Consider the following 27,865-nt stretch of genomic DNA (forward strand, 5'->3'; position numbering starts at 1 on the left):
ATGGCCCACCATACCAGGGACCATCATGCCATTTGCCACCACATCAGGGACTGCCATACCAGGGACTACCACACCAGGGACTACCACACTAGGGACCACCACACCAGGGATTACAACACTAGGGACTACCACACCAGGGACCGCCACATTAGGAACCACCACACCATGGACCACCATACTATGGACCACCACACCAGGGACCACTACACCGTGAACCACTACACCAAAGACCACCACACCATGAATCACCATACTATGGACCACCATACCAGGGACGACTATACCATGAACCACTACACCAGAGACCACCACACCATGGATCACCATATCATGAACCACTACACCAGAGACCACCACACCATGGATCACCATATCATGGGCCACCACACCAGGGACCACCACACTAGTAAATCACCATCCCTGACAACTCAGGCTTTTGTAAAAAAAAAAATAATCATGGCTTTCTGAGGAGTCATAATAATATTTAAAATAAATCACTTTAGTATATAAGGCAAATAATCCATCAAATATAAATTTCACCATTAACTAAACGGTGGGAAGCAACCAACTTTCTCATTTACTTCAATGATCTCCCAAATACATCTAAACTCCTTAAAGTCTTCTCTCACCCAAACCCAATCAAACTTACATACACTCTAAATGCCAAACTACTAAAAATATCTACTTGAATGACCACCAACAAACTTACTCTCAATATAGACAAAACCGATTTTATGCTGTTTAGAAACAGAGCTACAAATGTACAGCTAAACATACTGATAAATGGTTCACCCATTTCTAGACACACAGAGGGCAATTTTCTAGGTCTCCACATAGACTGCAATCTTAAATTCCAAATGCACATATCCAAGAAAGTCTCCAAAACAGTAGGCAGCCTCTCAAAGATACGGTACTAAATACCCCGAACAGCTCTTCTTGCACTATACCACTCACTCATCTACCCTTACCTCACCTATGGTAGTTGTGCATGGGGGCTCAACCACAGCAAATCACCTTAAACCTTTTATAACCCAACAAAAAACTGCAGTGAGAGACAGCATACTCCTCCGCTTTTCAGGAGTCTTAGCTTACTTAATATACAAAACATCCACACTTATTATTGTGCCTACTACATGCACAGAACACTACACTCAAATATAAACCCTCCTCTCAAACTTCTATTTGCTAACTACAACAGAGCACACAACCATAATACAAGACACAAATCACTTTTCGATATCCCCTGTGTCCATCTCTCTGCGCAAAAGTACTATGCACGTAAAGGGCCCGAAGATCTGGAATTCATTACCAGAACACACTAAAGGACCCCTGCTGCCTGCAAATCAGTTAAAGCCCTACTCAGAAATCTCATCACCCAAAATTAACTAGACAAGCCGTACTTAATACCTACCATTTACTCAAAAGTTTAGTTTAGTTTAATATGTTTATTATGCAACACAAAAAAGTACCAATGGACTCCAAAGTTTTGATAGCTGAGCAAGTTACAGAGGCAATGAACTCACAATTTACAAAGGTAATGAACTCACAATTTACAAAGGTAATGAACTCACAATCTGGTCAATTGACAAGTTACAAAGGTATTTACAATACTGAAGAATATTGTGAACAAATTATAGAGTAATGAGCTCTAGAATATTGTGCTCTAGATTGCTCAATTATGTACTCATTACTTCACAATCAGGATGTTCAGATTTCATTGTCTTGAATACTAAAATATAATACTTCATATCGTAAATTATTTAAATTGTTCTATTGTAAAATAATTCAAAACTGTAATTATTCATTACTAAACTTCTCTACTAGACATATTAAAGCCCTATAGCATTACCTATTAATACTCAGTACTCTTGTACTTACTGTAACTCACCTAATGACCATTTAGTCTGTTACAGCCTAATTAATCTTAAGTTAATTTTAAGTTTGCCCGAAATGCTCTGCATACAAGGGGCTTTGGCATGTACACTTAATTATTATATTCCTTTGTACAACTATATATCATGTCAAAATAAAATATTATTATTATTATTATTATTATTATTATTATTATTATTATTAATAATAATAATAATAATAATAATAATAATAATAATAATAATATTATAAGCGGAAAAATATATATACTTTGTTATTATGCAACATTTACATGTAGCTTTCAAAAGCCGCCAACGCAATTCCAAAACGCGCGGATGTTTTCTATTGGCCGACGCCCTCCTGAAGAACGCTGTGATTGGTCGATGCATTTTGAGCGCTGGAGGCCTTCCTGTCATTGGTGGGGAGGAGCGATGCGGGGGAGTAGATGAACCAACGGGTAGGCGGCAACTTACAAATGTAGCAACGTTGTGTTGAGAGAATCACTTGAGGTCCGTCAATTGGAGGTGACGGTATCACCCTCACTCTGGCGCCAGCTCTCCTCCAGTGACTGTCTCTCAGACACCAGCAGCAGAGGCTGTCTCTCCCACACCAGCAGCAGCAAAGGCTGCATCTTCCAAACCATTAGCAGCGAAGGTTGTCTCTCCCACATCAATAACAGCAGTCTGTCTCTCCACATCAGCAGCAGCAGAGGCTGTCTCTCCCACAGCAGCAGCAAAGGCTGTCTTTCCCGCACCAGTAGCAGCGGCAAAGGCTGTCTCTCCCACACCAGCAGCAGCGAAGACTGTCTCCCAAACCAGCAGCAGCAGCAGAGGCTGTATCTCCTACACCAGCAGCGACTTCAACGGTGTTCCAATCATCCAGGTTGTTGCAATTGTTCCATGATACCGCTGGTGAGATTGCCCCGTGTCGCTACAAAGACTAATTAATGCTTAAAAATCTGTTAATTTTTACTAGTAATTATTTTTTTATGCTACTTTTAGTTCAGTAGTTGAGAGTTCAGATCACAGACGAAAAGATCAGGGTTTAATTCCTGGCTAGTCAAAACGTATGGACAAATCTCCTTACCCTTGCTGCCACTTCACCTAGCAGTAAATAGGCACCTAGATGTTAGTAGGCTGTTTTGCTCAAGTCTTAGGGAAGAGAAGTGAAGTACTTCAAAGAAGGTAAGCCACATTTTCTTGGGTTATCCTGGTTTAAAACCCTCCTGGGCTAAAGACCCTCCTGGCTTAAAGACCCTATTGGCTTAAAGACCCTCTGGCCTAAAGCCCCTGTGGGCTTAGAGAACCTCCTTTGTTAAAGACCATCCTGGGCTAAATATCCTCCTGGGTTAAAAAAAAAAACCTGCTGGGTTAAAGACCCTCCTCTATTAAAAAACCCTGCTAGGTTAAAAACCCTCCTGGGTTAAAGACTCCTGTGTTAAAGGCCCTCCTGTGTTAAAGGTCCTTCTGTGTTAAAGGTCATGTGTTAAAGGCCCTCCTGTGTTAAAGATCATCCTGTGTTAGACCATCCTGTGTTAAACCATCCTGTGTTAAAGATCATCCTGTGTTAGACCATTCTGTGTTAGACCATCCTGTGTTAGACCATCCTGTGTTAAAGATCATCCTGTGTTAGACCATCCTGTGTTAGATCATCCTGTGTTAAAGATCATTCTGTGTTAGACCATCCTGTGTTAAAGATCATCCTGTGTTAGACCATCCTTTGTTAAAGACCATCCTGTGTTAAAGATCATCCTGTGTTAGACCATCCTGTGTTAAAGATCATCCTGTGTTAGACCATCCTGTGTTAAAGATCATCCTATGTTAGACCATCCTGTGTTAAAGATCATCCTGTGTTAGACCATCCTGTGTTAAAGATCATCCTGTGTTAGACCATCCTGTGTTAAAGATCATCCTGTGTTAGACCATCCTGTGTTAAAGATCATCCTGCGTGTCCTGTGTTAAATATCATCCTGTGTTAGACCATCCTGTGTTAAAGATCATCCTGTGTTAGACCATCCTGTGTTAAAGATCATCCTGCGTTAGACCATCCTGTGTTAAATATCATCCTGTGTTAGACCATCCTGTGTTAAAGATCATCCTGCGTTAGACCATCCTGTGTTAAATATCATCCTGTGTTAGACCATCCTGTGTTAGACCATTCTGTGTTAGACCATCCTATGTTAAATATCATCCTGTGTTAGACCATCCTGTGTTAGACCATTCTGTGTTAGACCATCCTGTGTTAGACCATCCTGTGTTAAATATCATCCTGCGTTAGACCATCCTGTGTTAGACCATTCTGTGTTAGACCATCCTGTGTTAGACCATTCTGTGTTAGACCATCCTGTGTTAGACCATCCTGTGTTAGACCATCCTGTGTTAAATATCATCCTGTGTTAGACCATCCTGTGTTAGACCATCCTGTGTTAGACCATCCTGTGTTAAATATCATCCTGCGTTAGACCATCCTGTGTTAGACCATTCTGTGTTAGACCATCCTGTGTTAGACCATCCTGTGTTAGACCATCCTGTGTTAGACCATCCTGTGTTAAATATCATCCTGCGTTAGACCATCCTGTGTTAGACCATTCTGTGTTAGACCATCCTGTGTTAGACCATCCTGTGTTAAATATCATCCTGTGTTAGACCATCCTGTGTTAAATATCATCCTGCGTTAGACCATCCTGTGTTAGACCATTCTGTGTTAGACCATCCTGTGTTAGACCATCCTGTGTTAAATATCATCCTGTGTTAGACCATCCTGTGTTAGACCATTCTGTGTTAGACCATCCTGTGTTAGACCATCCTGTGTTAAATATCATCCTGTGTTAGACCATCCTGTGTTAGACCATCCTGTGTTAAATATCATAATGTGTTAGACCATCCTGTGTTAAATATCATCCTGCGTTAGACCATCCTGTGTTAGACCATCCTGTGTTAGACCATCCTGTGTTAAATATCATCCTGCGTTAGACCATCCTGTGTTAGACCATTCTGTGTTAGACCATCCTGTGTTAGACCATCCTGTGTTAGACCATCCTGTGTTAAATATCATCCTGTGTTAGACCATCCTGTGTTAGACCATCCTGTGTTAGACCATCCTGTGTTAGACCATCCTGTGTTAGACCATCCTGTGTTAGACCATCCTGTGTTAAATATCATCCTGTGTTAGACCATCCTGTGTTAGACCATCCTGTGTTAAATATCATCCTGTGTTAGACCATCCTGTGTTAAATATCCTGCGTTAGACCATCCTGTGTTAGACCATCCTGTGTTAGACCATCCTGTGTTAGACCATCCTGTGTTAAATATCATCCTGCGTTAGACCATCCTGTGTTAGACCATTCTGTGTTAGACCATCCTGTGTTAGACCATCCTGTGTTAGACCATCCTGTGTTAAATATCATCCTGTGTTAGACCATCCTGTGTTAGACCATCCTGTGTTAGACCATCCTGTGTTAGACCATCCCGTGTTAGACCATCCTGTGTTAGACCATCCTGTGTTAGACCATCCTGTGTTAGACCATCCTGTGTTAGACCATCCTGTGTTAAATATCATCCTGCGTTAGACCATCCTGTGTTAGACCATTCTGTGTTAGACCATCCTGTGTTAGACCATCCTGTGTTAGACCATCCTGTGTTAAATATCATCCTGTGTTAGACCATCCTGTGTTAGACCATCCTGTGTTAGACCATCCTGTGTTAAATATCATCCTGCGTTAGACCATCCTGTGTTAGACCATTCTGTGTTAGACCATCCTGTGTTAGACCATCCTGTGTTAGACCATCCTGTGTTAGACCATCCTGTGTTAGACCATCCTGTGTTAGACCATCCCGTGTTAGACCATCCTGTGTTAGACCATCCTGTGTTAGACCATCCTGTGTTAGACCATCCTGTGTTAGACCATCCTGTGTTAGACCATCCCGTGTTAGACCATCCTGTGTTAGACCATCCTGTGTTAGATCACCCTGTGTTAGACCATCCCGTGTTAGACCATCCTGTGTTAGACCATCCTGTGTTAGACCATCCTGTGTTAGACCATCCTGTGTTAGACCTTCCTGTGTTAGACCATCCTGTGTTAGACCATCCTGTGTTAGACCATCCTGTGTTAGACCATCCCGTGTTAGACCATCCTGTGTTAGACCATCCTGTGTTAGACCATCCTGTGTTAGACCATCCTGTGTTAGACCATCCTGTGTTAGACCATCCTGTGTTAGACCATCCTGTGTTAGACCTTCCTGTGTTAGACCATCCTGTGTTAGACCATCCTGTGTTAGACCATCCTGTGTTAGACCATCCTGTGTTAGACCATCCTGTGTTAGACCATCCTGTGTTAGACCATCCTGTGTTAGACCATCCTGTGTTAGACCATCCTGTGTTAGACCATCCCGTGTTAGACCATCCTGTGTTAGACCATCCTGTGTTAGACCATCCTGTGTTAGACCATCCTGTGTTAGACCATCCTGTGTTAGACCATCCCGTGTTAGACCATCCTGTGTTAGACCATCCTGTGTTAGACCATCCTGTGTTAGACCATCCTGTGTTAGACCATCCTGTGTTAGACCATCCCGTGTTAGACCATCCTGTGTTAGACCATCCTGTGTTAGACCATCCTGTGTTAGACCATCCTGTGTTAGACCATCCTGTGTTAGACCATCCTGTGTTAGACCATCCTGGCTCTATAAGTTGAGGAACATTTTCATGTACAGTGGAGTATGGAGAAAATAATTTACATTATTTTCTTAGTCGCTGTGCACGACCTCTCATGGCAAGAAAATATGTTAAAATATATATAAACTTTGTTACAGAGTTTGGTAAAGTTTTCAATGAACTTCACTCTTCATCCTTCGAATACGCATTGTTCGACCAATATATAAATCGGGAAAATTTAAAAAGATATGCCAATTGAATTTGCCTTTGCTACACACGTGACATTCCGTTCACAAGCTGTAACACACACATGGCTGTTCATTCACAAGATATGGTAGACACGTGATCACACGTACAGAGGATATAACACACATGTGATACTTCCATCAGATGTCATACAAACGTGACCATCCGTACACAAGGTAGGGTGCACATGTGACCATCCATACACAAGGCGGTGTACACATGTGACCATACACAAAGTGGGGTACATGTGAGAATCCATACACAAGGTGGGGTGCACATATGACCACCCGTACACAAGGTAGGGTGCAGATGTCACCATCCATACAGAAGGTGGGGTGCAGATGTCACCATCCATACAGAAGGTGGGGTGCAGATGTCACGATCCGTACACAAGGTGGGGTGCAGATGTCACCATCCATACAGGTGGGCTGCAGTTGTCACCATCCGTACACAAGGTGGGCTGCAGTTGTCACCATCCGTACACAAGGTGGGCTGCAGTTGTCACCATCCGTACATAAGGTGGGGTGCAGTTGTCACCATCCGTACATAAGGTGGGCTGCAGATGTCACCATCCGTACACAAGGTGGGCTGCAGTTGTCACCATCCGTACACAAGGTGGGGTGCAATTGTCACCATCCGTACATAAGGTGGGGTGCAGATGTCACGATCCGTACACAAGGTGGGGTGCAGATGTCACCATCCGTACACAAGGTGGGCTGCAGTTGTCACCATCCATACACAAGGTGGGGTGCAGTTGTCACCATCCGTACACAAGGTGGGGTGCAGTTGTCACCATCCATACACAAAGTCGGGTGCAGATGTCACCATCCGTACACAAGGGGAAGCTATACACGTGATCGCTCACAAGCTGCGATCACTCTATCGAAGCTCTTGGAGAACCTTAAGCAATGAATATGTTGGATGCGAAAACCAGGTCCAGCTGGTAGTTCCTGAACACCTGTGATCACTCAGCAGTGACAATCGGTACCTGGGTGTTAGGAAACTGCTGTATGTCGCATCCTGGCACAATGACTGCAATACAAATGTATTCAATTCAATTCAATTCAAGTTTATTCTCTATAATGGTTACAATGTGGGGTTTACAGGTTTTGGGTATTGTGTGGTTTACATGTTATAAAATACTAATTACAGAGGGGGCCACTAGGACACCTAGCCTGGCTAGGCATTTCGAGCAGACTTAGATTAATTCTTAACATTAAATCCTTACAGATTAAGGTATTAAGGCTAAATGACTACATCATAATTTGTGAGTTTAGCAATGTGAATGCTTTTGTTTTGGCACAATACAAAGTGTCTATATTGGAGTATCATAGGCAAACTTATGACTAGTTAGGATTTATTATTTTAAGATTAAGATTAGTATTTCTGGGTTTATAGTCAGTGGGTGAGTGAGTGAAGTCATTTCCTGACCAAGTATATCAATAAGAAAGAAAACTCCAGACCTGTGACCTGGTCTTAGACCAGGACTTCTTGTTGATGCCCTGGTCAGTCAAACTATTGGTGAAAGTTGACCAAATTATAACGATATAGATTCCTAGGTTTTGCCACCGAAGCTACTAGTTTATTATGCACAAACATATGGATATACAAAAGGCCTAGGAACTAGGCCTCAAAAGTGTTTTCAGGAATACGTCTGGATTTATATCTACAGTTCATTTATCAGTTGCAAGCAGATTTAGGAAATTTGCTTAATGTGTCTGGAATCTTGTTTTCATTAATAAGATATCTTGACATAAAACATAGGTTATCGTACTGTTATTATAGTATATTTGGTTTAATCATCATGTGTGTGTCTGCCAAACTGCCAGAAGTACTTGTAACTAAGCCTAAGCCTGGCCACTACATAAACGTACTTATCTACGTTCTTGTTATCATAGTGGGTTATAAATCTACTCAGGCTTCTGATTGCATTCCTATTAAGTTCAATTTCATTTTTTAATTCTCTCCTATTATTATTCCTAGTGCTAGACACCAAAGATGTATTCTACATTTTCACTCGGGTTACTTTTTTTTGGCTAACATGTCAGTTTTATTATGGAGTAATTCCATGTATGATGAAAATGTACATTAATTACTTTTTCCCCGATTTTTGAGTATCTATATTTGGTTTCTCCAATGATAATGTTAGTCGTTATGTGAGTCACGAACCTTCAGTGATGACATAGAATCAGCAACAACTTGCTGTTGTTGCTGACATGTAATATAGCTAGCTAGTCTTACTGACATATAACACAGCTAGCTATTGTTGCTAACATATACCATAACTAGTTATTACTGCTGACATATAACAATCATATAAGCTAAGGTGGCATCACAATCTTCATGTGTTCACTTTTCAATGATAACTCTCACTTTTATAGAGGAAGCTTTGTAGGATGTTTGGGTCGGTCCTGGACCACTGTCCTGCCATATCCGGTCCATCACGGACAGTAACATCCATCAAAGTTTCCTCTCAGAGTTCGGGTTGTTGGTGAATTGTTCCTGCCATGGTATTTTGAGTTTTATTCTTCATTCTCAGTTTTATTTGATAATGAAAAGTTATCTTTATTATAGACATGAGAGGTGCAGCAGCAGCAGTGATGCCAGGCGTGGGGGGCAGCAGAGTGTGTGTGGGCGTGGGGGGCAGCAGAGTGTGTGTGGGAGTGGTGTTACTGGCACTGATAGTACTCAGTACCGGACTTCCTGCCCATATCTTCCTGCCTCTCCAGCTGGAGTACGACATCAAGCCAGCTGGCGGCGAGGTGGGCGTGTCAGGTGGTGACAAGGTGGTCTCACCCCCAGGATCCAGCAACCAGCTGCTGCCCCCAGCACCTTACTACCAAGACCAACCTCATATCTACACGCTGCTACCCAGCAAGAGAAGATACCGTAAGCGTTGACGTGTCACCTGTGTCACCTACATATGTCACCTACCTGTGTCACCTACCTGAGTCACCTACCTGTGTCGCTTACCTGAGTCACCTACCTGTGTCGCTTACCTGAGTCACCTACCTGTGTCGCTTACCTGAGTCACCTACCTGTGTCGCTTACCTGAGTCACCTACCTGTGTCGCTTACCTGAGTCACCTACCTGTGTCATTTACCTGAGTCACCTACCAGTGTCACCTACCTGTGTCACCTATCTGAGGCACCTATCAGTGTCACCTACCTATGTCACCTAACTGTGTCACCTACCTGTGTCACCTACCGGTGTCACCTACCTGTGTCACTTATCTGAGTCACCTACCAATGTCACCTACCTGTGTCACCTATCTGAGGCACCTACCAGTGTCACCTACCTATGTCACCTAACTGTGTCACCTACCTGTGTCACCTACCGGTGTCACTTACCTATATCACCTACCAGTGTCACCTACCAGTCACTTAAACGTGTCACCCACCCTTGTCACCTACAAGTCACTTAAACGTGTCACCCACCCGTGTCACCTACCAGTGTCACCTACCAGTGCCACCTGCCAGTGTCATCTACCCGTGTCACCTACCCATGTCACCTACCAGTATTGCGTCACCTACCAGTGTTCCGTCACCTACCAGTGTTGTGTCACCTACCATTGTTGTGTCATATACCAGTGCTGTCACCTAACACTGTTATGTCACCTACCAGTGCTGTGTCACCTACCACTGTTATGTCACCTACCAGTGCTGTGTCACCTACCACTGTTGTGTTACCTACCACTGTTATGTCACCTACCAGTGTTGTGCCACCTACCAGTGCTGTGTCACCTACCACTGTTGTGTTACCTACCCCTGTTATGTCACCTACCAGTGTTGTGTCACCTGCCAGTGTTGTGTCACCTACCAGTGTTGTGTCACCTACCAGTTGTGTCACCTACCAGTGTTGTGTCACCTACCAGTTGTGTCACCTACCAGTGTTGTGTCACCTACCAGTTGTGTCACCTACCAGTACTGTATCACCTACCAGTGTTGTATCACCTACCAGTGTTGTATCACCTACCAGTGTTGTATCACCTACCAGTGTTGTGTCACCTACCAGTGTTGTGTCACCTACCAGTTGTGTCACCTACCAGTGTTGTATCACCTACCAGTGTTGTATCACCTACCAGTGTTGTATCACCTACCAGTGTTGTGTCACCTACCAGTGTTGTATCACCTACCAGTTGTGTCACCTACCAGTGTTGTATCACCTACCAGTGTTGTATCACCTACCAGTGTTGTGTCACCTACCAGTTGTGTCACCTACCAGTGTTGTATCACCTACCAGTGTTGTATCACCTACCAGTGTTGTATCACCTACCAGTGTTGTGTCACCTACCAGTTGTGTCACCTACCAGTGTTGTATCACCTACCAGTGTTGTATCACCTACCAGTGTTGTGTCACCTACCAGTGTTGTGTCACCTACCAGTTGTGTCACCTACCAGTGTTGTATCACCTACCAGTGTTGTATCACCTACCAGTATTGTATCACCTACCAGTGTTGTGTCACCTACCAGTTGTGTCACCTACCAGTGCTGTATCACCTACCAGTGTTGTATCACCTGCCAGTGTTGTATCACCTACCAGTGTTGTGTCACCTACCAGTGTTGTGTCACCTACCCATGTCACCTGACACCTCTTTCATCAATGTTGTGTCACCTACCAGTGCTGTATCACCTACCAGTGTTGTATCACCTACCAGTGTTGTATCACCTACCAATGTTGTGTCACCTACCAGTGTTGTGTCACCTACTAGTTGTGTCACCTACCAGTATCATGTGGGGTTCGAACACGTGGATAGGGTAAAGTAATACTCACGTAGGCTGGTAGTACGTATAATTACGGATAATGTGGGAAGCGCCAAACAACCGGCCTGCCTCCTTGCTCACTCTCGTATAACTGACTAATCCCAGTACCCATATGTGGGGGTCTTTGAAATACTGCTGAGGTCAGCGGCAATATGAATACAGACAGTGACTCAGGCAGAGACGGTTGGTAGTGAGTCATCTACTGGTACACTGGTTACTGGTAACTGGTTACTACTACTGAGAGCTCGGCGACGCTAACGTATGTCGTCCCGACATACAACTAATACAAACTAGAGATGGCAGGTGTACGGCTTGGGCTGATTCTATACAATGTCGAAGTACACAACAATTGAACATTATAACATACATAAGTATGGTGAAGACCACTCTTAGCATCCAACTGGCATCCAACTGGGAGCACAAAGCGATATATGAAACAATACTTCAGAGGAACTTCCAGAGGAACTTGCGTGGCTTACTTCTCGCTCTCAGCTGGGTTAGAAGCTGGGTCGGCTGACTGGCTTAACCCACGAGAATGGCTGACTGGAAGACGTATAATGATGCACACAGCACGGAGGAGCAGGTGGATGACAGGAGACAGGCTGGATGATAGGCTGACTGGCGTTCACTTCCACAGTCTGGCTTACTGTCTGGCTTAATTGCAAAATCCGGGTCAACCCCTCGGAGATTGAAGCAATTAGCACACGAACTAAGCCAGGAAGCTTGAAGCGGCTGCAACAGGCTTGCAGGCTACAGGGTGGAGGTTGTGAGGGGAACGAGTAGCTGGTGGGGGAGACGGTTCACCTTTTGACCCGCCGGCTACTCACAAACAGTCTTCTAACGTCTTGAAATACCCTTAAAAAGCTTAAATCCACGATCGCACACCGTTGCCACCATTTATCATGTGGGGTTCGAACACGTGGATAGGGTAAAGTAATACTCACGTAGGCTGGTAGTACGTATAATTACGGATAATGTGGGAAGCGCCAAACAGCCGGCCTACCTCCTTGCTCACTCTCGTATAACTGACTAACCCCAGTACCCACATGTTGGGGTCTTTGAAATACTGCTGAGGTCAGCGGCAATATGAATACAGACAGTGACTCAGGCAGAGACGGTTGGTAGTGAGTCATCTACTGGTACACTGGTTACTGGTAACTGGTTACTACTACTGAGACCAGTGTTGTATCACCTACCAGTGTTGTATCACCTACCAGTGTTGTATCACCTACCAGTGTTGTGTCACCTACCAGTTGTGTCACCTACCAGTGCTGTATCACCTACCAGTGTTGTATCACCTACCAGTGTTGTATCACCTACCAGTGTTGTGTCACCTACCAGTGTTGTGTCACCTACCCATGTCACCTGACACCTCTTTCATCAATGCTGTGTCACCTACCAGTGACACAGGTGACACTGGTAAGTGACACAACAAAGGTAGATGTTTAGTTTATAACTTGAGAACGACTCATCCGATCAGTTTCAAACCTTCAACTCTGGGGCAGCGTCACTAGGCAATTGGTCATGCAGAGCCTGACATGTACAGGTGGTCGTTGGTCAATGTTAAACAGACGAATTTTGTACCCGTGCCATAGCTTGAAACAAATCACTGCCGATCAGCTACAAACCTCCAGCACCCGTGTAACCTGCATAAGAGGGGGGGGGGTGATAAGGGGTAGGGGGAGGGGGAGTTCCTTGGTACAGATTTTCTTATTTTATTTTTTTTAATGGTGTGATCCTTTTTTTCCTGTATAGTAACTTAAATTTGGCTCTTCTGAACGACTTCAGTGTTGAGTGACGCGCCTGGTGGACACCACCGTCTTGACCGGTATAACATCCGCACCACTCAACCTTAATTAAGACGACGTATCGGTCCCTCCTGGACCACTGTGCTTCGTCAGTGGTCCAGGACGGAGCGAAACGTCGTCATAAGTTTCCTCTCTTTAGTGTGAGTTGTTTGTGAATTGTTGTAGGTACGATACTTCGATTCTCGTGTCATGTGTCGCTTGCCACACCCCTCTAGTGTCATGTGTTGCCTGTCACACCGTCCAGTTTCATGTGTCGCTTGCCACACCCTCCAGTGTCATGTGTCGCTTGCCACACCACTCCAGTGTCATGTGTCGCTTGCCACACCGTCCAGTTTCATGTGTCGCTTGCCACACCCTCCAATGCCATGTGTCGCTTGCCACACCCTCCAGTGTCATGTGTCGCTTGCCACACCATCCAGTTTCATGTGTCGCTTGCCACACCCTCCAGTGTCAGGTTATGCTTGCCACACCCCTCCAGTGTCATGTGTCGCCTGCCACACCCCTCTAGTGTCATGTGTCGCCCGTCACACCCCTCCAGTGCCATGTGTCGCCTGCCACACCCCTCTAGTGTCACGTGTCGCTTGCCACACCCCTCTAGTGTCATATGTCGTCTGCCACACCCCTTTAGTGTCATATGTCGTCTGCCACACCCCTCTAGTGTCATGTGTCGCCTGCCATACCCCTCTAGTGTCATGTGTCGCCTGCCACACCCCTCTAGTGTCATGTGTCGCCTGCCACACCCCTCAAGAGTCATGTGTCGTTTGCCACACCCCTCTAGTGTCATGTGTCGTCTGCCACACCCCTCTAGCGTCATGTGTCTTCTGCCACAACCCTCTAGTGTCACGTGTCTCCTGCCACACCCCTCTAATGTCATGTGTCACCTGCCACACCCCTCCAGTGTTAGGTCAGATTCCCAAAGGTGACGCATTATGTTAGCTTAAGAGGACACATAGAGAGACACAGCAGCGTGCCGCCAGCCTTGATGTATCATCAGTACTAATGACGTAGCAACGTGATCGAAAACAAGACAGGTACAGAGGTTTACGTAGCACTCTATAGAGCTCTCCATGCACTCTATAGAGCTCTCCATGCACTCTATAGAGCTTTACATAGCACTCTATAGAGCTCTACACAGCACTCCATAGAGCTCTACATAGCACTCTATTAAGCTCTACCCAGCACTCTATAGAGCTTTTCATAGCACTCTATAGAGCTCTACATAGCACTCTATAGAGCTCTACATACCATTCAGTAGAGTTCTCCATAGCACTCTATAGAACTCTACATACCATTCAATAGAGTTCTACATAGAAATCACTCCCTACGAAAGTAAAAGACTGGACAGGCGATGCAAAATGCCGCCAATAAAAAGTAGGGGCGCCATTGGTACACTAAGAGAAAACACCATAAGTGTCCGGGGCCCAAAACTGTTCAACAGCCTCCCATCAAGCATTAGGGGAATTGCCAATAAACCCCTGGCTGCCTTCAAGAGAGAGCTGGACAGATACCTAAAGTCAGTGCCGGATCAGCCGGGCTGTGGCTCGTACGTCGGACTGCGTGCGGCCAGCAGTAACAGCCTAGTTGATCAGGCCCTGATCCATCGGGAGGCCTGGTCATGGACCGGGCCGCGGGGGCGTTGATCCCCGGAATAACCTCCAGGTAACCTCCAGGTATAGCACTCTCTCTTTCTCTCTCTCTTCTCTCTCTCTCTCTCTCTCTCTCTCTCTCTCTCTCTCTCTCTCTCTCTCTCTCTCTCTCTCTCTCTCTATATATATATAGATATATATATATATATATATATATATATATATATATATATATGGATCTACACAGAACTCCATAGAGCTCTATGTAGAGCTATACATAAATTTCTGCTTAAAGCTCTGCGTTGAACTTTAAGTAGAGTTCTACAAAGATCTTTTACGTAGAATACTGCATAGAATTATATATAGAGCTCTACGTAGAATGCTACATAAAGCTTTGCAAAGAAGTCTACACAGAACTCTAAAATAGAGCCCTACGTAGAACCCTAGACAGAACTCTACAAAGAATTCTCAACAGAACTCTAGATAGAGTTCTATGTAGAATTCTACACAGAACACTTGACAGAGCTCTACACAGAGAGCTGCAGCATCATTGTATAACACGTCTCTCTTCACTCCCACGTCACTTTACCCTCAACCAGTTTGTATATATATATATATATATATATATATATATATATATATATATATATATATATATATATATATATATATATATATATATATATATTGCCGCCGAAGTTTCTACGTTATTTTTCCCTTCCAGGAGTAGATCTGGATTCACATCTACAGCTGACTTATCTGATGCAAGCAAAATTAGGACACTTGCTTAGTCGAATATTATAATAGTGAGGTATACCTTGGAAGTCGTTTCAGGAGTCAACGCCCCCGCCGCGCGGTCTATGACCAGGTCTCGTGGTGGATCAGGGCCTGATCAACCAGGCTGTTACTGCTGGCTGCACGCAAACCAACGTATGAACTCACAGCCTGGCTGGTCAGGTACTGATTTAGATGCCTATCCAGCTCCCTCTTGAAGACAGTCAGGGGTCTATTGGTAATCCTCCTTATGTATGCTGAAAGGATATTGAATAGTCTTGAGCCCCTGACACTTATTGCGTTGTCTCTCAGCGTACTCATGGCTCCGCTGCTTTTCACTGGGAGATGTTGCACCACCTGCTGAGTCTTTTGCTTTTGTAGGGAGTGGTAGAATGTAGTCATTATAATAGTGAGAAAGAATGTAGATATAATAGTGAGGTAGAATGTAGATAACTTTGAGTGTATTGCACCCATGTTTTATACTGCTATGTATATTCAACTTTGAATTTGCAGACAAAGAGCTGTTATCCATCCTCATCTCTCATCAAAGTCGAGGTTTATCTAGCGTATACTGACACTGAGGTGAAACGAAATATGAAGTATAAATGAGAAAAGATGGAATGAGCATGTTTGCAAAGATGCAATACTGTTGGCACTGCCAGAGTGCATGTTTGCAACAGTTTAACATGATCGGTGCTAGCAGAGGTCATGTTTGCAAAGTTTCAACACGACCTGCATTGCTAAAGGTCATGTTTGTAACGTTTCCGCACTGCTAGAAGTCATGTTTGCTAGAGGTCATGTTTGTAACATTTTAACTCAATTGAGAGTAACAGAATGTATTTTTGCAGTGTTTCAACACTATCGGTACCGTCAGAGTTCATGTTTGTATCTCTCGTGCTTGTATGCACACTTGCCACTGGGAACAGATCTTTTTTTTTCGTGGAGGTCATGATGTTGTTGCGCCGTGAGCGACTCGTCACTTTGTGCCAGCAGAAGTTAACATTAATTGAGAGGTGATTATCTTGGTTAGTGTGAGGCGTCGACCATCTTCCCTGAGGCATGACTAGTGTCCTCATCTCTCACACCTCATCACTTTTTCCTTCCTTTGTCACATCCACCTCACCTCTTGACGTGATACACTCACACTTGACACATCTGAGTACTTGACACTGTCATGACACACCAGGACAACTGATACATCTCAGGATCTGACGCGCCCGGGAGCTGATATATCGTGACACCTGACACATGCGAGATCCTGACACAACCTGGACCTGATGTATCATGACACCTGGCACATACGCTATCCTGACACGCCCAGAACCTGATACATAATGACACATATGAGATCCTGACACAACCTGGACCTGATGTATCATGAGCAAGGTGCTAGGTAAACATGTTTATCTACGTTGATGTTATCATAGTGAGTTATATATTTACTGAGGCTTCTAACCACATTCCTGTGACATTCCAAGTCTTTAATTCTCTTTTAATATTATTCCTAATACTTGACATAGATATACCAATATTATATTCAACTTTTCCTTCCTCTTTGGCTAATTTGTCAATTTATCAAAGCAAGAATAATTTAGTGTGTGATGGAATCCATAATAATTGTACATTAATTCCTTTCTCTCTGACTTATGAATATATTTACTGATAATCTCTCTGTCTCTCTCTCTCTCTCTCTCGTATTCATGTTAAGCGCTAAACCCATGCGGATCATTCAGCGCAATACGGAGGCATGATCCTCCGTCTGTTGATCGCGAGACAAGTGCGCTTCCTGACAAGAAGAACCAGACACATGTGCACATCTGGGTATCTTCGTGTGAATATATACGTATTATCAGTCAGCGACTTTTTCAAGTCAGTAGAGAGATAATATATATGAAGACAGTAGGAGATGATATAATCAGTCTCTCAGCCTTGAAGAATAAGGCTGAGAGACTTATTACCTATGTAAATAATGTAAATAATGTACTCGTTGAGTACCTCATCTTCGTATATTACTTCTGTATTGAACTGAAAAATCCACTGGTTGGCGAAACGTTTCAAATGAAAACATCCAAGTGTTGTACATGTGTCTAAATTTTCATCTTGTTAATACCTCTTCCTAACATCACCAGTGATCATGTTGTTAGTCATTATGTGAATAAAAATCCTTCAGTGATGACAGAGAATCAGTAAAAATCAAGGAGTCACCTTCACAACAAGAGCAGATGTAGTCCTGCCAGTAGACTCCTGCAGGAGGTGGCAACAAGAGCAGATGTAGTCCTGCCAGTAGACTCCTGCAGGAGGTGACAACAAGAGCAGATGTAGTCCTGCCAGTAGACTCCTGCAGGAGGTGACAACAAGAGCAGATGTAGTCCTGCCAGTAGACTCCTGCAGGAGGTGACAACAAGAGCAGATGTAGTCCTGCCAGTAGACTCCTGCTGGAGGTGACAACAAGAGCAGATGTAGTCCTGCCAGTAGACTCCTGCAGGAGGTGACAACAAGAGCAGATGTAGTCTTGTCAGTAGACTCCTGCAGGAGGTGACAACAAGAGCAGATGTAGTCCTGCCAGTAGACTCCTGCAGGAGGTGACAACAAGAGCAGATGTAGTCCTGCCAGTAGACTCCTGCTGGAGGTGACAACAAGAGCAGATGTAGTCCTGCCAGTAGACTCCTGCTGGAGGTGACAACAAGAGCAGATGTAGTCCTGCCAGTAGACTCCTGCTGGAGGTGACAACAAGAGCAGATGTAGTCCTGCCAGTAGACTCCTGCAGGAGGTGACAACAAGAGCAGATGTAGTCCTGCCAGTAGACTCCTGCTGGAGGTGACAACAAGAGCAGATGTAGTCCTGCCAGTAGACTCCTGCAGGAGGTGACAACAAGAGCAGATGTAGTCCTGCCAGTAGACTCCTGCAGGAGGTGACAACAAGAGCAGATGTAGTCCTGCCAGTAGACTCCTGCTGGAGGTGACAACAAGAGCAGATGTAGTCCTGCCAGTAGACTCCTGCTGGAGGTGACAACAAGAGCAGATGTAGTCCTGCCAGTAGACTCCTGCAGGAGGTGACAACAAGAGCAGATGTAGTCCTGCCAGTAGACTCCTGCTGGAGGTGACAACAAGAGCAGATGTAGTCCTGCCAGTAGACTCCTGCTGGAGGTGACAACAAGAGCAGATGTAGTCCTGCCAGTAGACTCCTGCAGGAGGTGACAACAAGAGCAGATGTAGTCCTGCCAGTAGACTCCTGCAGGAGGTGACAACAAGAGCAGATGTAGTCCTGCCAGTAGACTCCTGCTGGAGGTGACAACAAGAGCAGATGTAGTCCTGCCAGTAGACTCCTGCTGGAGGTGACAACAAGAGCAGATGTAGTCCTGCCAGTAGACTCCTGCAGGAGGTGACAACAAGAGCAGATGTAGTCCTGCCAGTAGACTCCTGCTGGAGGTGACAACAAGAGCAGATGTAGTCCTGCCAGTAGACTCCTGCTGGAGGTGACAACAAGAGCAGATGTAGTCCTGCCAGTAGACTCCTGCTGGAGGTGACAACAAGAGCAGATCTATTACTGACAGTAGAATCCTGCAGGTGACAACAAGAGCAGATGTAGTCCTGCCAGTAGACTCCTGCTGGAGGTGACAACAAGAGCAGATGTAGTCCTGCCAGTAGACTCCTGCTGGAGGTGACAACAAGAGCAGATGTAGTCCTGCCAGTAGACTCCTGCTGGAGGTGACAACAAGAGCAGATGTAGTCCTGCCAGTAGACTCCTGCAGGAGGTGACAACAAGAGCAGATGTAGTCCTGCCAGTAGACTCCTGCTGGAGGTGACAACAAGAGCAGATGTAGTCCTGCCAGTAGACTCCTGCTGGAGGTGACAACAAGAGCAGATGTAGTCCTGCCAGTAGACTCCTGCTGGAGGTGACAACAAGAGCAGATGTAGTCTTGCCAGTAGACTCCTGCAGGAGGTGACAACAAGAGCAGATGTAGTCAGTAGACTCCTGCTGGAGGAGAGAGCAGATGTAGTCCGGCCAGTAGACTCCTGCTGGAGGTGACAACAAGAGCAGATGTAGTCCTGCCAGTAGACTCCTGCAGGAGGTGACAACAAGAGCAGATGTAGTCTTGCCAGTAGACTCCTGCAGGAGGTGACAACAAGAGCAGATGTAGTCCTGCCAGTAGACTCCTGCTGGAGGTGACAACAAGAGCAGATGTAGTCCTGCCAGTAGACTCCTGCAGGAGGTGACAACAAGAGCAGATGTAGTCTTGCCAGTAGACTCCTGCAGGAGGTGACAACAAGAGCAGATGTAGTCCTGCCAGTAGACTCCTGTAGGAGGTGACAACAAGAGCAGATGTAGTCCTGCCAGTAGACTCCTGCAGGAGGTGACAACAAGAGCAGATGTAGTCTTGCCAGTAGACTCCTGCAGGAGGTGACAACAAGAGCAGATGTAGTCTTGCCAGTAGACTCCTGCAGGAGGTGACAACAAGAGCAGATGTAGTCCTGCCAGTAGACTCCTGCTGGAGGTGACAACAAGAGCAGATGTAGTCCTGCCAGTAGACTCCTGCAGGAGGTGACAACAAGAGCAGATGTAGTCCTGCCAGTAGACTCCTGCAGGAGGTGACAACAAGAGCAGATGTAGTCCTGCCAGTAGACTCCTGCTGGAGGTGACAACAAGAGCAGATGTAGTCCTGCCAGTAGACTCCTGCTGGAGGTGACAACAAGAGCAGATGTAGTCCTGCCAGTAGACTCCTGCAGGAGGTGACAACAAGAGCAGATGTAGTCCTGCCAGTAGACTCCTGCTGGAGGTGACAACAAGAGCAGATGTAGTCCTGCCAGTAGACTCCTGCTGGAGGTGACAACAAGAGCAGATGTAGTCCTGCCAGTAGACTCCTGCTGGAGGTGACAACAAGAGCAGATGTAGTCCTGCCAGTAGACTCCTGCAGGAGGTGACAACAAGAGCAGATGTAGTCCTGCCAGTAGACTCCTGCAGGAGGTGACAACAAGAGCAGATGTAGTCCTGCCAGTAGACTCCTGCAGGAGGTGACAACAAGAGCAGATGTAGTCCTGCCAGTAGACTCCTGCTGGAGGTGACAACAAGAGCAGATGTAGTCCTGCCAGTAGACTCCTGCTGGAGGTGACAACAAGAGCAGATGTAGTCCTGCCAGTAGACTCCTGCTGGAGGTGACAACAAGAGCAGATGTAGTCCTGCCAGTAGACTCCTGCTGGAGGTGACAACAAGAGCAGATGTAGTCCTGCCAGTAGACTCCTGCTGGAGGTGACAACAAGAGCAGATGTAGTCCTGCCAGTAGACTCCTGCTGGAGGTGACAACAAGAGCAGATGTAGTCCTGCCAGTAGACTCCTGCTGGAGGTGACAACAAGAGCAGATGTAGTCCTGCCAGTAGACTCCTGCAGGAGGTGACAACAAGAGCAGATGTAGTCCTGCCAGTAGACTCCTGCAGGAGGTGACAACAAGAGCAGATGTAGTCCTGCCAGTAGACTCCTGCTGGAGGTGACAACAAGAGCAGATGTAGTCCTGCCAGTAGACTCCTGCTGGAGGTGACAACAAGAGCAGATGTAGTCCTGCCAGTAGACTCCTGCAGGAGGTGACAACAAGAGCAGATGTAGTCCTGCCAGTAGACTCCTGCAGGAGGTGACAACAAGAGCAGATGTAGTCCTGCCAGTAGACTCCTGCAGGAGGTGACAACAAGAGCAGATGTAGTCCTGCCAGTAGACTCCTGCTGGAGGTGACAACAAGAGCAGATGTAGTCCTGCCAGTAGACTCCTGCAGGAGGTGACAACAAGAGCAGATGTAGTCCTGCCAGTAGACTCCTGCTGGAGGTGACAACAAGAGCAGATGTAGTCCTGCCAGTAGACTCCTGCTGGAGGTGACAACAAGAGCAGATGTAGTCCTGCCAGTAGACCAGTAGACTCCTGCCAGGACTCCTGCTGTGACAACAAGAGCAGATGTAGTCCTGCCAGTAGACTCCTGCTGGAGGTGACAACAAGAGCAGATGTAGTCCTGCCAGTAGACTCCTGCTGGAGGTGACAACAAGAGCAGATGTAGTCCTGCCAGTAGACTCCTGCTGGAGGTGACAACAAGAGCAGATGTAGTCCTGCCAGTAGACTCCTGCAGGAGGTGACAACAAGAGCAGATGTAGTCCTGCCAGTAGACTCCTGCTGGAGGTGACAACAAGAGCAGATGTAGTCCTGCCAGTAGACTCCTGCTGGAGGTGACAACAAGAGCAGATGTAGTCCTGCCAGTAGACTCCTGCAGGAGGTGACAACAAGAGCAGATGTAGTCCTGCCAGTAGACTCCTGCAGGAGGTGACAACAAGAGCAGATGTAGTCCTGCCAGTAGACTCCTGCAGGAGGTGACAACAAGAGCAGATGTAGTCCTGCCAGTAGACTCCTGCAGGAGGTGACAACAAGAGCAGATGTAGTCCTGCCAGTAGACTCCTGCTGGAGGTGACAACAAGAGCAGATGTAGTCCTGCCAGTAGACTCCTGCTGGAGGTGACAAGAGCAGATGTAGTCCTGCCAGTAGACTCCTGCAGGAGGTGACAACAAGAGCAGATGTAGTCTTGCCAGTAGACTCCTGCTGGAGGTGACAACAAGAGCAGATGTAGTCCTGCCAGTAGACTCCTGCAGGAGGTGACAACAAGAGCAGATGTAGTCCTGCCAGTAGACTCCTGCTGGAGGTGACAACAAGAGCAGATGTAGTCCTGCCAGTAGACTCCTGCTGAGATCCATCACTGTATATAATTTTTGATATATTGTTACTAATAGTTAAGCGAGAAATTTCTTCGTAAACAATTGCCTTTGTAAGTGATTAAAGAAAAATATTATTAATGACTGTGAACACTTGCCAGAGACTTAAAAAACTAGACGTATTTTAGTCGCTGCGTGATCCTGGAAAAGTATCCCAGTATTCCATAAGCCCAGCCTCCTCTACCTCAATGTACGCAGGTGGAAGGTGGTGATAAATTCTATTGTAGCAAATTATTAAAATATGTATTCATATATGTATGTATCTACGCATGTATATACTTTGCATATGTATGTGTGTCTTTGCATGTGAATGTATGTACCAATGTACACTATTTTATAGATCAAGACCCCTTCGTCGGTATGAAGGCGGCCCTCTGAAGGGTGAAGGCGAGAAGGATAAAGAAACACAAGAACATGACAGCTACGATCCTTTAAGAATCTGAGAGAACAGACAGACACACAGACAGACGGACAAACAGACAGAGAGACCGTCAGACAGACTTCTGGACGGTTGAAGACACAGAGGGGCTACAGATGAACCTCAGGGCTGTTAGAAAACACTTTGTTTATAACTCTCTGGAGGATATTAGACAAGCTGAATGGGGTAGATGAGGAATTGGAGGAAGGAAGCTTCTTGCACAGCTTCAGAAGTAAGTATGAGGGCCTGGGAGGCCACACCACGATGAATATGAACAAAGTCAGCAGAATCGGTGGGATCAGGAGCTGTACTCACAACACTGTGAGCGCTGTCTTCTCATGACCTCCATTACCCAGTGTTTAGGGGGCATGGAGACGTGCAGCGTGTGCAACACGTCTGTACTCTATACAAGAAGGTAATTAGTAGAGCATCTGAAGAGTATTAGAGCTCCTGGAAATTATTAGAGCACCTGAAGAGTATTAGAGCACCTGAAGAGTATTAGAGCACCCGAAGAGTGTTAGAGCACCTGGAAAAATAGAACACCTGAAGAGTATTAGAGCACCTGAAGAACATTAGAGCACCTGAAGAGGAATTGAATTATAAGTGACCAGCAACACGGGTAAAGTCAGACGTCTCACCAACCTTGTAGAATTCCACAACAGAAATAAAACAGAAGACAAAAAAGTGGATGATCTGTGTGTCCGTAGCTCGTCAGAAGTTATTTGATGTCAGACTTGACGATACCAGAGTTGATTCACAGAACATAAGAGAAAAGACGAGAAGACAGGCATAGGAGAAAGATGAAAGAAGAAGAAAAAAGAAAAAGAAGAAGAAAAGAAGAAGCAGGAGAGATCAGTGATGAAAGATAGGGATGAAAAGTGCAGGAGGATATTTGGAAGGAACCACTGGAATGTCAGTAAATACTTCTTTCAATTACAATTTGGATAGAAAATGGAATGATATAGAAGAGGAGTGATGGTAGCAAACTCCTTTCACGATCATCTGGATATGGTCACCAAATGCTGCAAGATAGTCAACTGGTACAACTGATTCTACATAGTTGAGACAGGGCCAGGAGCTGATAATCAACCCCCACAACCGCAGTTAGGTGAACACACACACACACACACACACACACACCTTGACTGATCTTCCTATCTTTGTGACACTCTCAATTACGTAATGGCAGCCAGAAGACAGTCCTCCCCCCCAGGTGCCACACATGACACACATTGTTGTGGTGGAAGTCAGGTATTGGGTGAGATATTGAGCTGGTGGTGAGGTGATTTTCAGCTGGTGTTGATGTGATGTTATCCTCATCTTAATGTGCACGTAAGAGTTACAGAAGATTTACGGAGATCCAGACTCACCTCCTGGCTACGCCTGTTAGCTTTCAAATTAGCCGGCATTTACTGATTCCTGGATTTTTGGGTCCCAACATACTTTCTCTTGAAGGTATGTTAAAATTTGTATCCATCACCTCATCCAGTTCGTGCCAACTTTTTACCATTGAAAAAGTGAAGAAATATTTCCTAACGTTCCTCTTACTTACCTGTTTTTTTTTTTCCTTTCATTTCAAGCAGTCTCTCTTTCTGTTTTGTCTACAGTGATTAATTATCTGAGGTTAAGTTACATTTCTTGAGTATCTCTTCATTCGTTCAACTCTCCTGTTACGGAATGAACTTAGTTGAATATTTCTGAATTTTCTTTAGCTTCTGAACATATTTTCTCAGGTGTGGATGCCATACTGCTCCTACATATTCTAAAATAGCCCTGACACAGATCGTGTACAAGTATCCTGAAATATTTTTTGTCGAGATATCTGAAGGGAATTATAAGACAAACTACACTTGCATCCACTAATGATGTTGTGACTAAAGCTTCCTGCTGGTGCTTCAGATTCTTCAATACTACGGTTCTCCTCGCTAACTCCTAGGCTGAGGGACTTATTAACCCATCTTTTGTACATAGTTCTACAGTTTTCACACAATGTCCTTTAATTGTATTGATAAAGCCACTGGATGGCGAAACATCTAGAAATAAAGATACCCAGATGTTGCACATGTGTCAAATTCTTCATCATGTCGGATCTATATTGTACGTAGAAAAACAATGATCCTAGTGCCGATCCTGGGGCCTCTCACTGTGTCTCATCCTGCTGTTATCTTCTACCCTCACCCACACTCTTCAGTACGTATTCTTTGACTCATTTGAACACTTTTCCTTTTAGCCTTTCTCGATTTTTTCCAGTTTGTGGACCCAAGTTCCTCTGATTTAATGTTCTTGTGATTGTAATGCCTCCAAGATCATTTGTTTGTTTTTGCTTTTGTTTATATCCTAAATGTTTGTTATAGCCTCGTCTCTGTGTTGCTGCCTCTATCTGTTGATATCCAGGAAGAAGGGGAGGCAACTGGGGTTGTATATAATTGCCACTGTGTTGTATATCACTGCTACTGGGGTTCTATATCGCTACTACTAATACTTTTGAATTATAAATTAAATGTAACATGTAGCACAGTAGTAGATCATTTTATTCACAACCAAAACAACCCAGATTAGGTTCCCGGGCTGGTCTGGCTGCTGCCTCTCTTAACCTAGATATAATTATTCATCAAGTTGTTTATCAGGAGCTGAGAGCTGCATCGATCGTGGGTCAAGTTAATGTAGTTGGAGAGAGATTCACTTTGTTATTAGTTTAGTTTGATTAGAACTCTTAGTCTCTGAAATGAACTAAATAAACAACATATAATTAAATATCATTTCAATAATGGCAAACAATAGCCACATGTTGATGAATAAAAGACATGTGCAACACCTGGCTGTCTATAGTGCAGCAACATTTCGGTTGCGGCACAGTCAGGTACAGGCGAATATAAAACAAAAGACATTAGAAGTAGTTACGAGTTGATCAGTCCCTCAACCTTAGTAGGAGGTGGTTAGATCCTCAAGCTTGAGGGACTGACTACTTCCTACCACGGTTGAGGGACTGGTTACCTCAAAACTACCATTTCTTCAGTGTTATATTCACTTGCATTCGTCTAAAAAAAAGTCTGTTGTGCTGGAGAAATATTTCGGCAGTTTGGATACCGAAGTGTTGCACCTGGTGACTCGCGTCATATTCATCAAAATAAAATTACTCACAGAATAAATCAACACATGGGTTCAAAAGTTTTTGACATAACTGAACAACGTTATCTGATTTTAAGTTATAAAGGGGGTATAGGAGCTTGAGCTCAACCCCCACAAACTCTGCAAGATAATTTGATATGTGCACTAACAGAGTTTTCTTCCACAGTGGGTATCGAACTACCGGACTACATCGCCAAGAACAACCACGGGAAACTCAAGGAGCAAATGATGAATTCTGGCAAGTAGTGATGTCTTGTGCTCCTAGTGACGTCTTCTGCTTCCTTGTGACTCTGCCTGGCCCCCGTGATGCCACCTGCTTACAAATAACTTACCACCAATCAAACAACGTTCCTGCGTCTCACATCAGTACCCAACCTACCAACCTAGATGAACCTTCCTGACTCTGTAGTTGTGATTCAAGTTTCAAGTGTTCATTCTTAAATACTTTTTGGATTCTATATTAATAGTGTGTCTTGTACTTAGTTGTGATGAGAGTACCCTGGTGGGCAAGGGGGCAGCGCCCGCTGCTGTGGTCACCACACAACAGAACTATCACTGTTTAATCTAACCTAGTCAACTCACCTAGCTTACAACTGCTACACGAATCGCAGCATAGCTCTTCTCACAGCTGCAGTCCTACGCATCCTTCCTGGCCTCTCATATCTAATGTTGTATATGGAAAGGCAGATACCACAAGGCCTTATATAGTTCACATCGAGGCTGTCTACCGAGATTGATGGTGGTAGTGTTTTGTTCGTCGGGAGAAACCGTATCAGTAACTGATACGAGTTGTAATCATAGATGAAGATCTCCATAAAGATGTTGGTCATTTGAGAGAGGCCTTCCTCTGGTTAATTGGTTTACCCAGTAAACCAGTTAATATCACATCAAAAGATGCGGTAGCAGGCTCCCCGCATCTTTTAAAAACAAAGGATCACCATAAAGCAGTGTCTTAGAAAAGGACTACCTGCACTCTGTAACTCTTCTCATGTCAGGATAGTTGAAGCAAGGATGGTATAACAGAAAGTTCTCTCTCCCGTCCTTCATGTCCTCTCGCCGCACTGCCGCCTTGAAAACGTCTATTCGAAAAAATCGTGTATTATAAAGACGCAAGTGGTCATTTAATAGAATAGGCAGAAGCAGAGATGGGATTTAAACAACCACCACAAGAACTACTACTACTACTACTATTACTGCTGCTGCTACTACTTATGCTACCATCAATACTATGGTCTAAGAGATCTATGGTTAACAGGTTTTCGAGAAGTACTTCTTGAAATAAGGTTAAGGTTGCAGTGGTCAGTCAGTCATAGCAGTGTATCTAGCCAACCTTTATGGTGTATTTTAATTCTTTATTTGCAAATTGCTTGCTCAGCTAGTTCTCAGGAACAGCACTTGCTACACCAGTCACTGGAACACTTGCTACACCAGCCACTGGAACACTTGCTACACCAGTCACTGGAACACTTGCTACACCAGTCACTGGAACACTTGCTACACCAGTCACTGGAACACTTGCTACACCAGTCACTGGAACACTTGCTACACCAGTCACTGGAACACTTGCTACACCAGTCACTGGAACATTTGCTACACCAGTCACTGGAACACTTGCTACACCAGTCACTGGAACACTTGCTACACCAGTCACTGGAACACTTGCTACACCAGCCACTGGAACACTTGCTACACCAGTCACTGGAACACTTGCTACACCAGTCACTGGAACACTTGCTACACCAGTCACTGGAACACTTGCTACACCAGTCACTGGAACACTTGCTACACCAGTCACTGGAACACTTGCTACACCAGTCACTGGAACACTTGCTACACCAGTCACTGGAACACTTGCTACACCAGTCACTGGAACTCTTGC

The 27,865-nt window shown here is 44.9% G+C and overlaps 1 protein-coding gene across 1 annotated transcript; it reads left to right on the forward strand.

Moving 5' to 3' along the window:
* Nucleotides 1-27,524, forward strand: LOC128686336 (uncharacterized). Its single transcript, XM_053773172.2, has 4 exons — nt 1-438; nt 2,334-2,754; nt 9,343-9,657; nt 26,153-27,524. Exons 1-4 carry the CDS (start codon nt 1-3, stop codon nt 26,230-26,232), a joined length of 1,254 nt encoding a protein of 417 aa, XP_053629147.2. The 3' UTR covers nt 26,233-27,524.
* The last annotated feature ends 341 nt before the right edge of the window (nt 27,525-27,865 follow it).

Source organism: Cherax quadricarinatus, chromosome 17 (assembly GCF_038502225.1).
Source record: "Cherax quadricarinatus isolate ZL_2023a chromosome 17, ASM3850222v1, whole genome shotgun sequence".
In the NCBI taxonomy this organism is placed as follows: domain Eukaryota; kingdom Metazoa; phylum Arthropoda; class Malacostraca; order Decapoda; family Parastacidae; genus Cherax; species Cherax quadricarinatus.

Bases quoted from the DNA above. Each gene is read 5' to 3' on its own strand.
- LOC128686336 (XM_053773172.2), top strand. From the start codon at position 1: ATGGCCCACCATACCAGGGACCATCATGCCATTTGCCACCACATCAGG. The intron at 2,755-9,342 runs GTTGTTGCAATT...TCTTTATTATAG, and splicing joins ACGGTGTTCCAATCATCCAG to ACATGAGAGGTGCAGCAGCA. The intron at 9,658-26,152 runs GTAAGCGTTGAC...TTTCTTCCACAG, and splicing joins ACCCAGCAAGAGAAGATACC to TGGGTATCGAACTACCGGAC.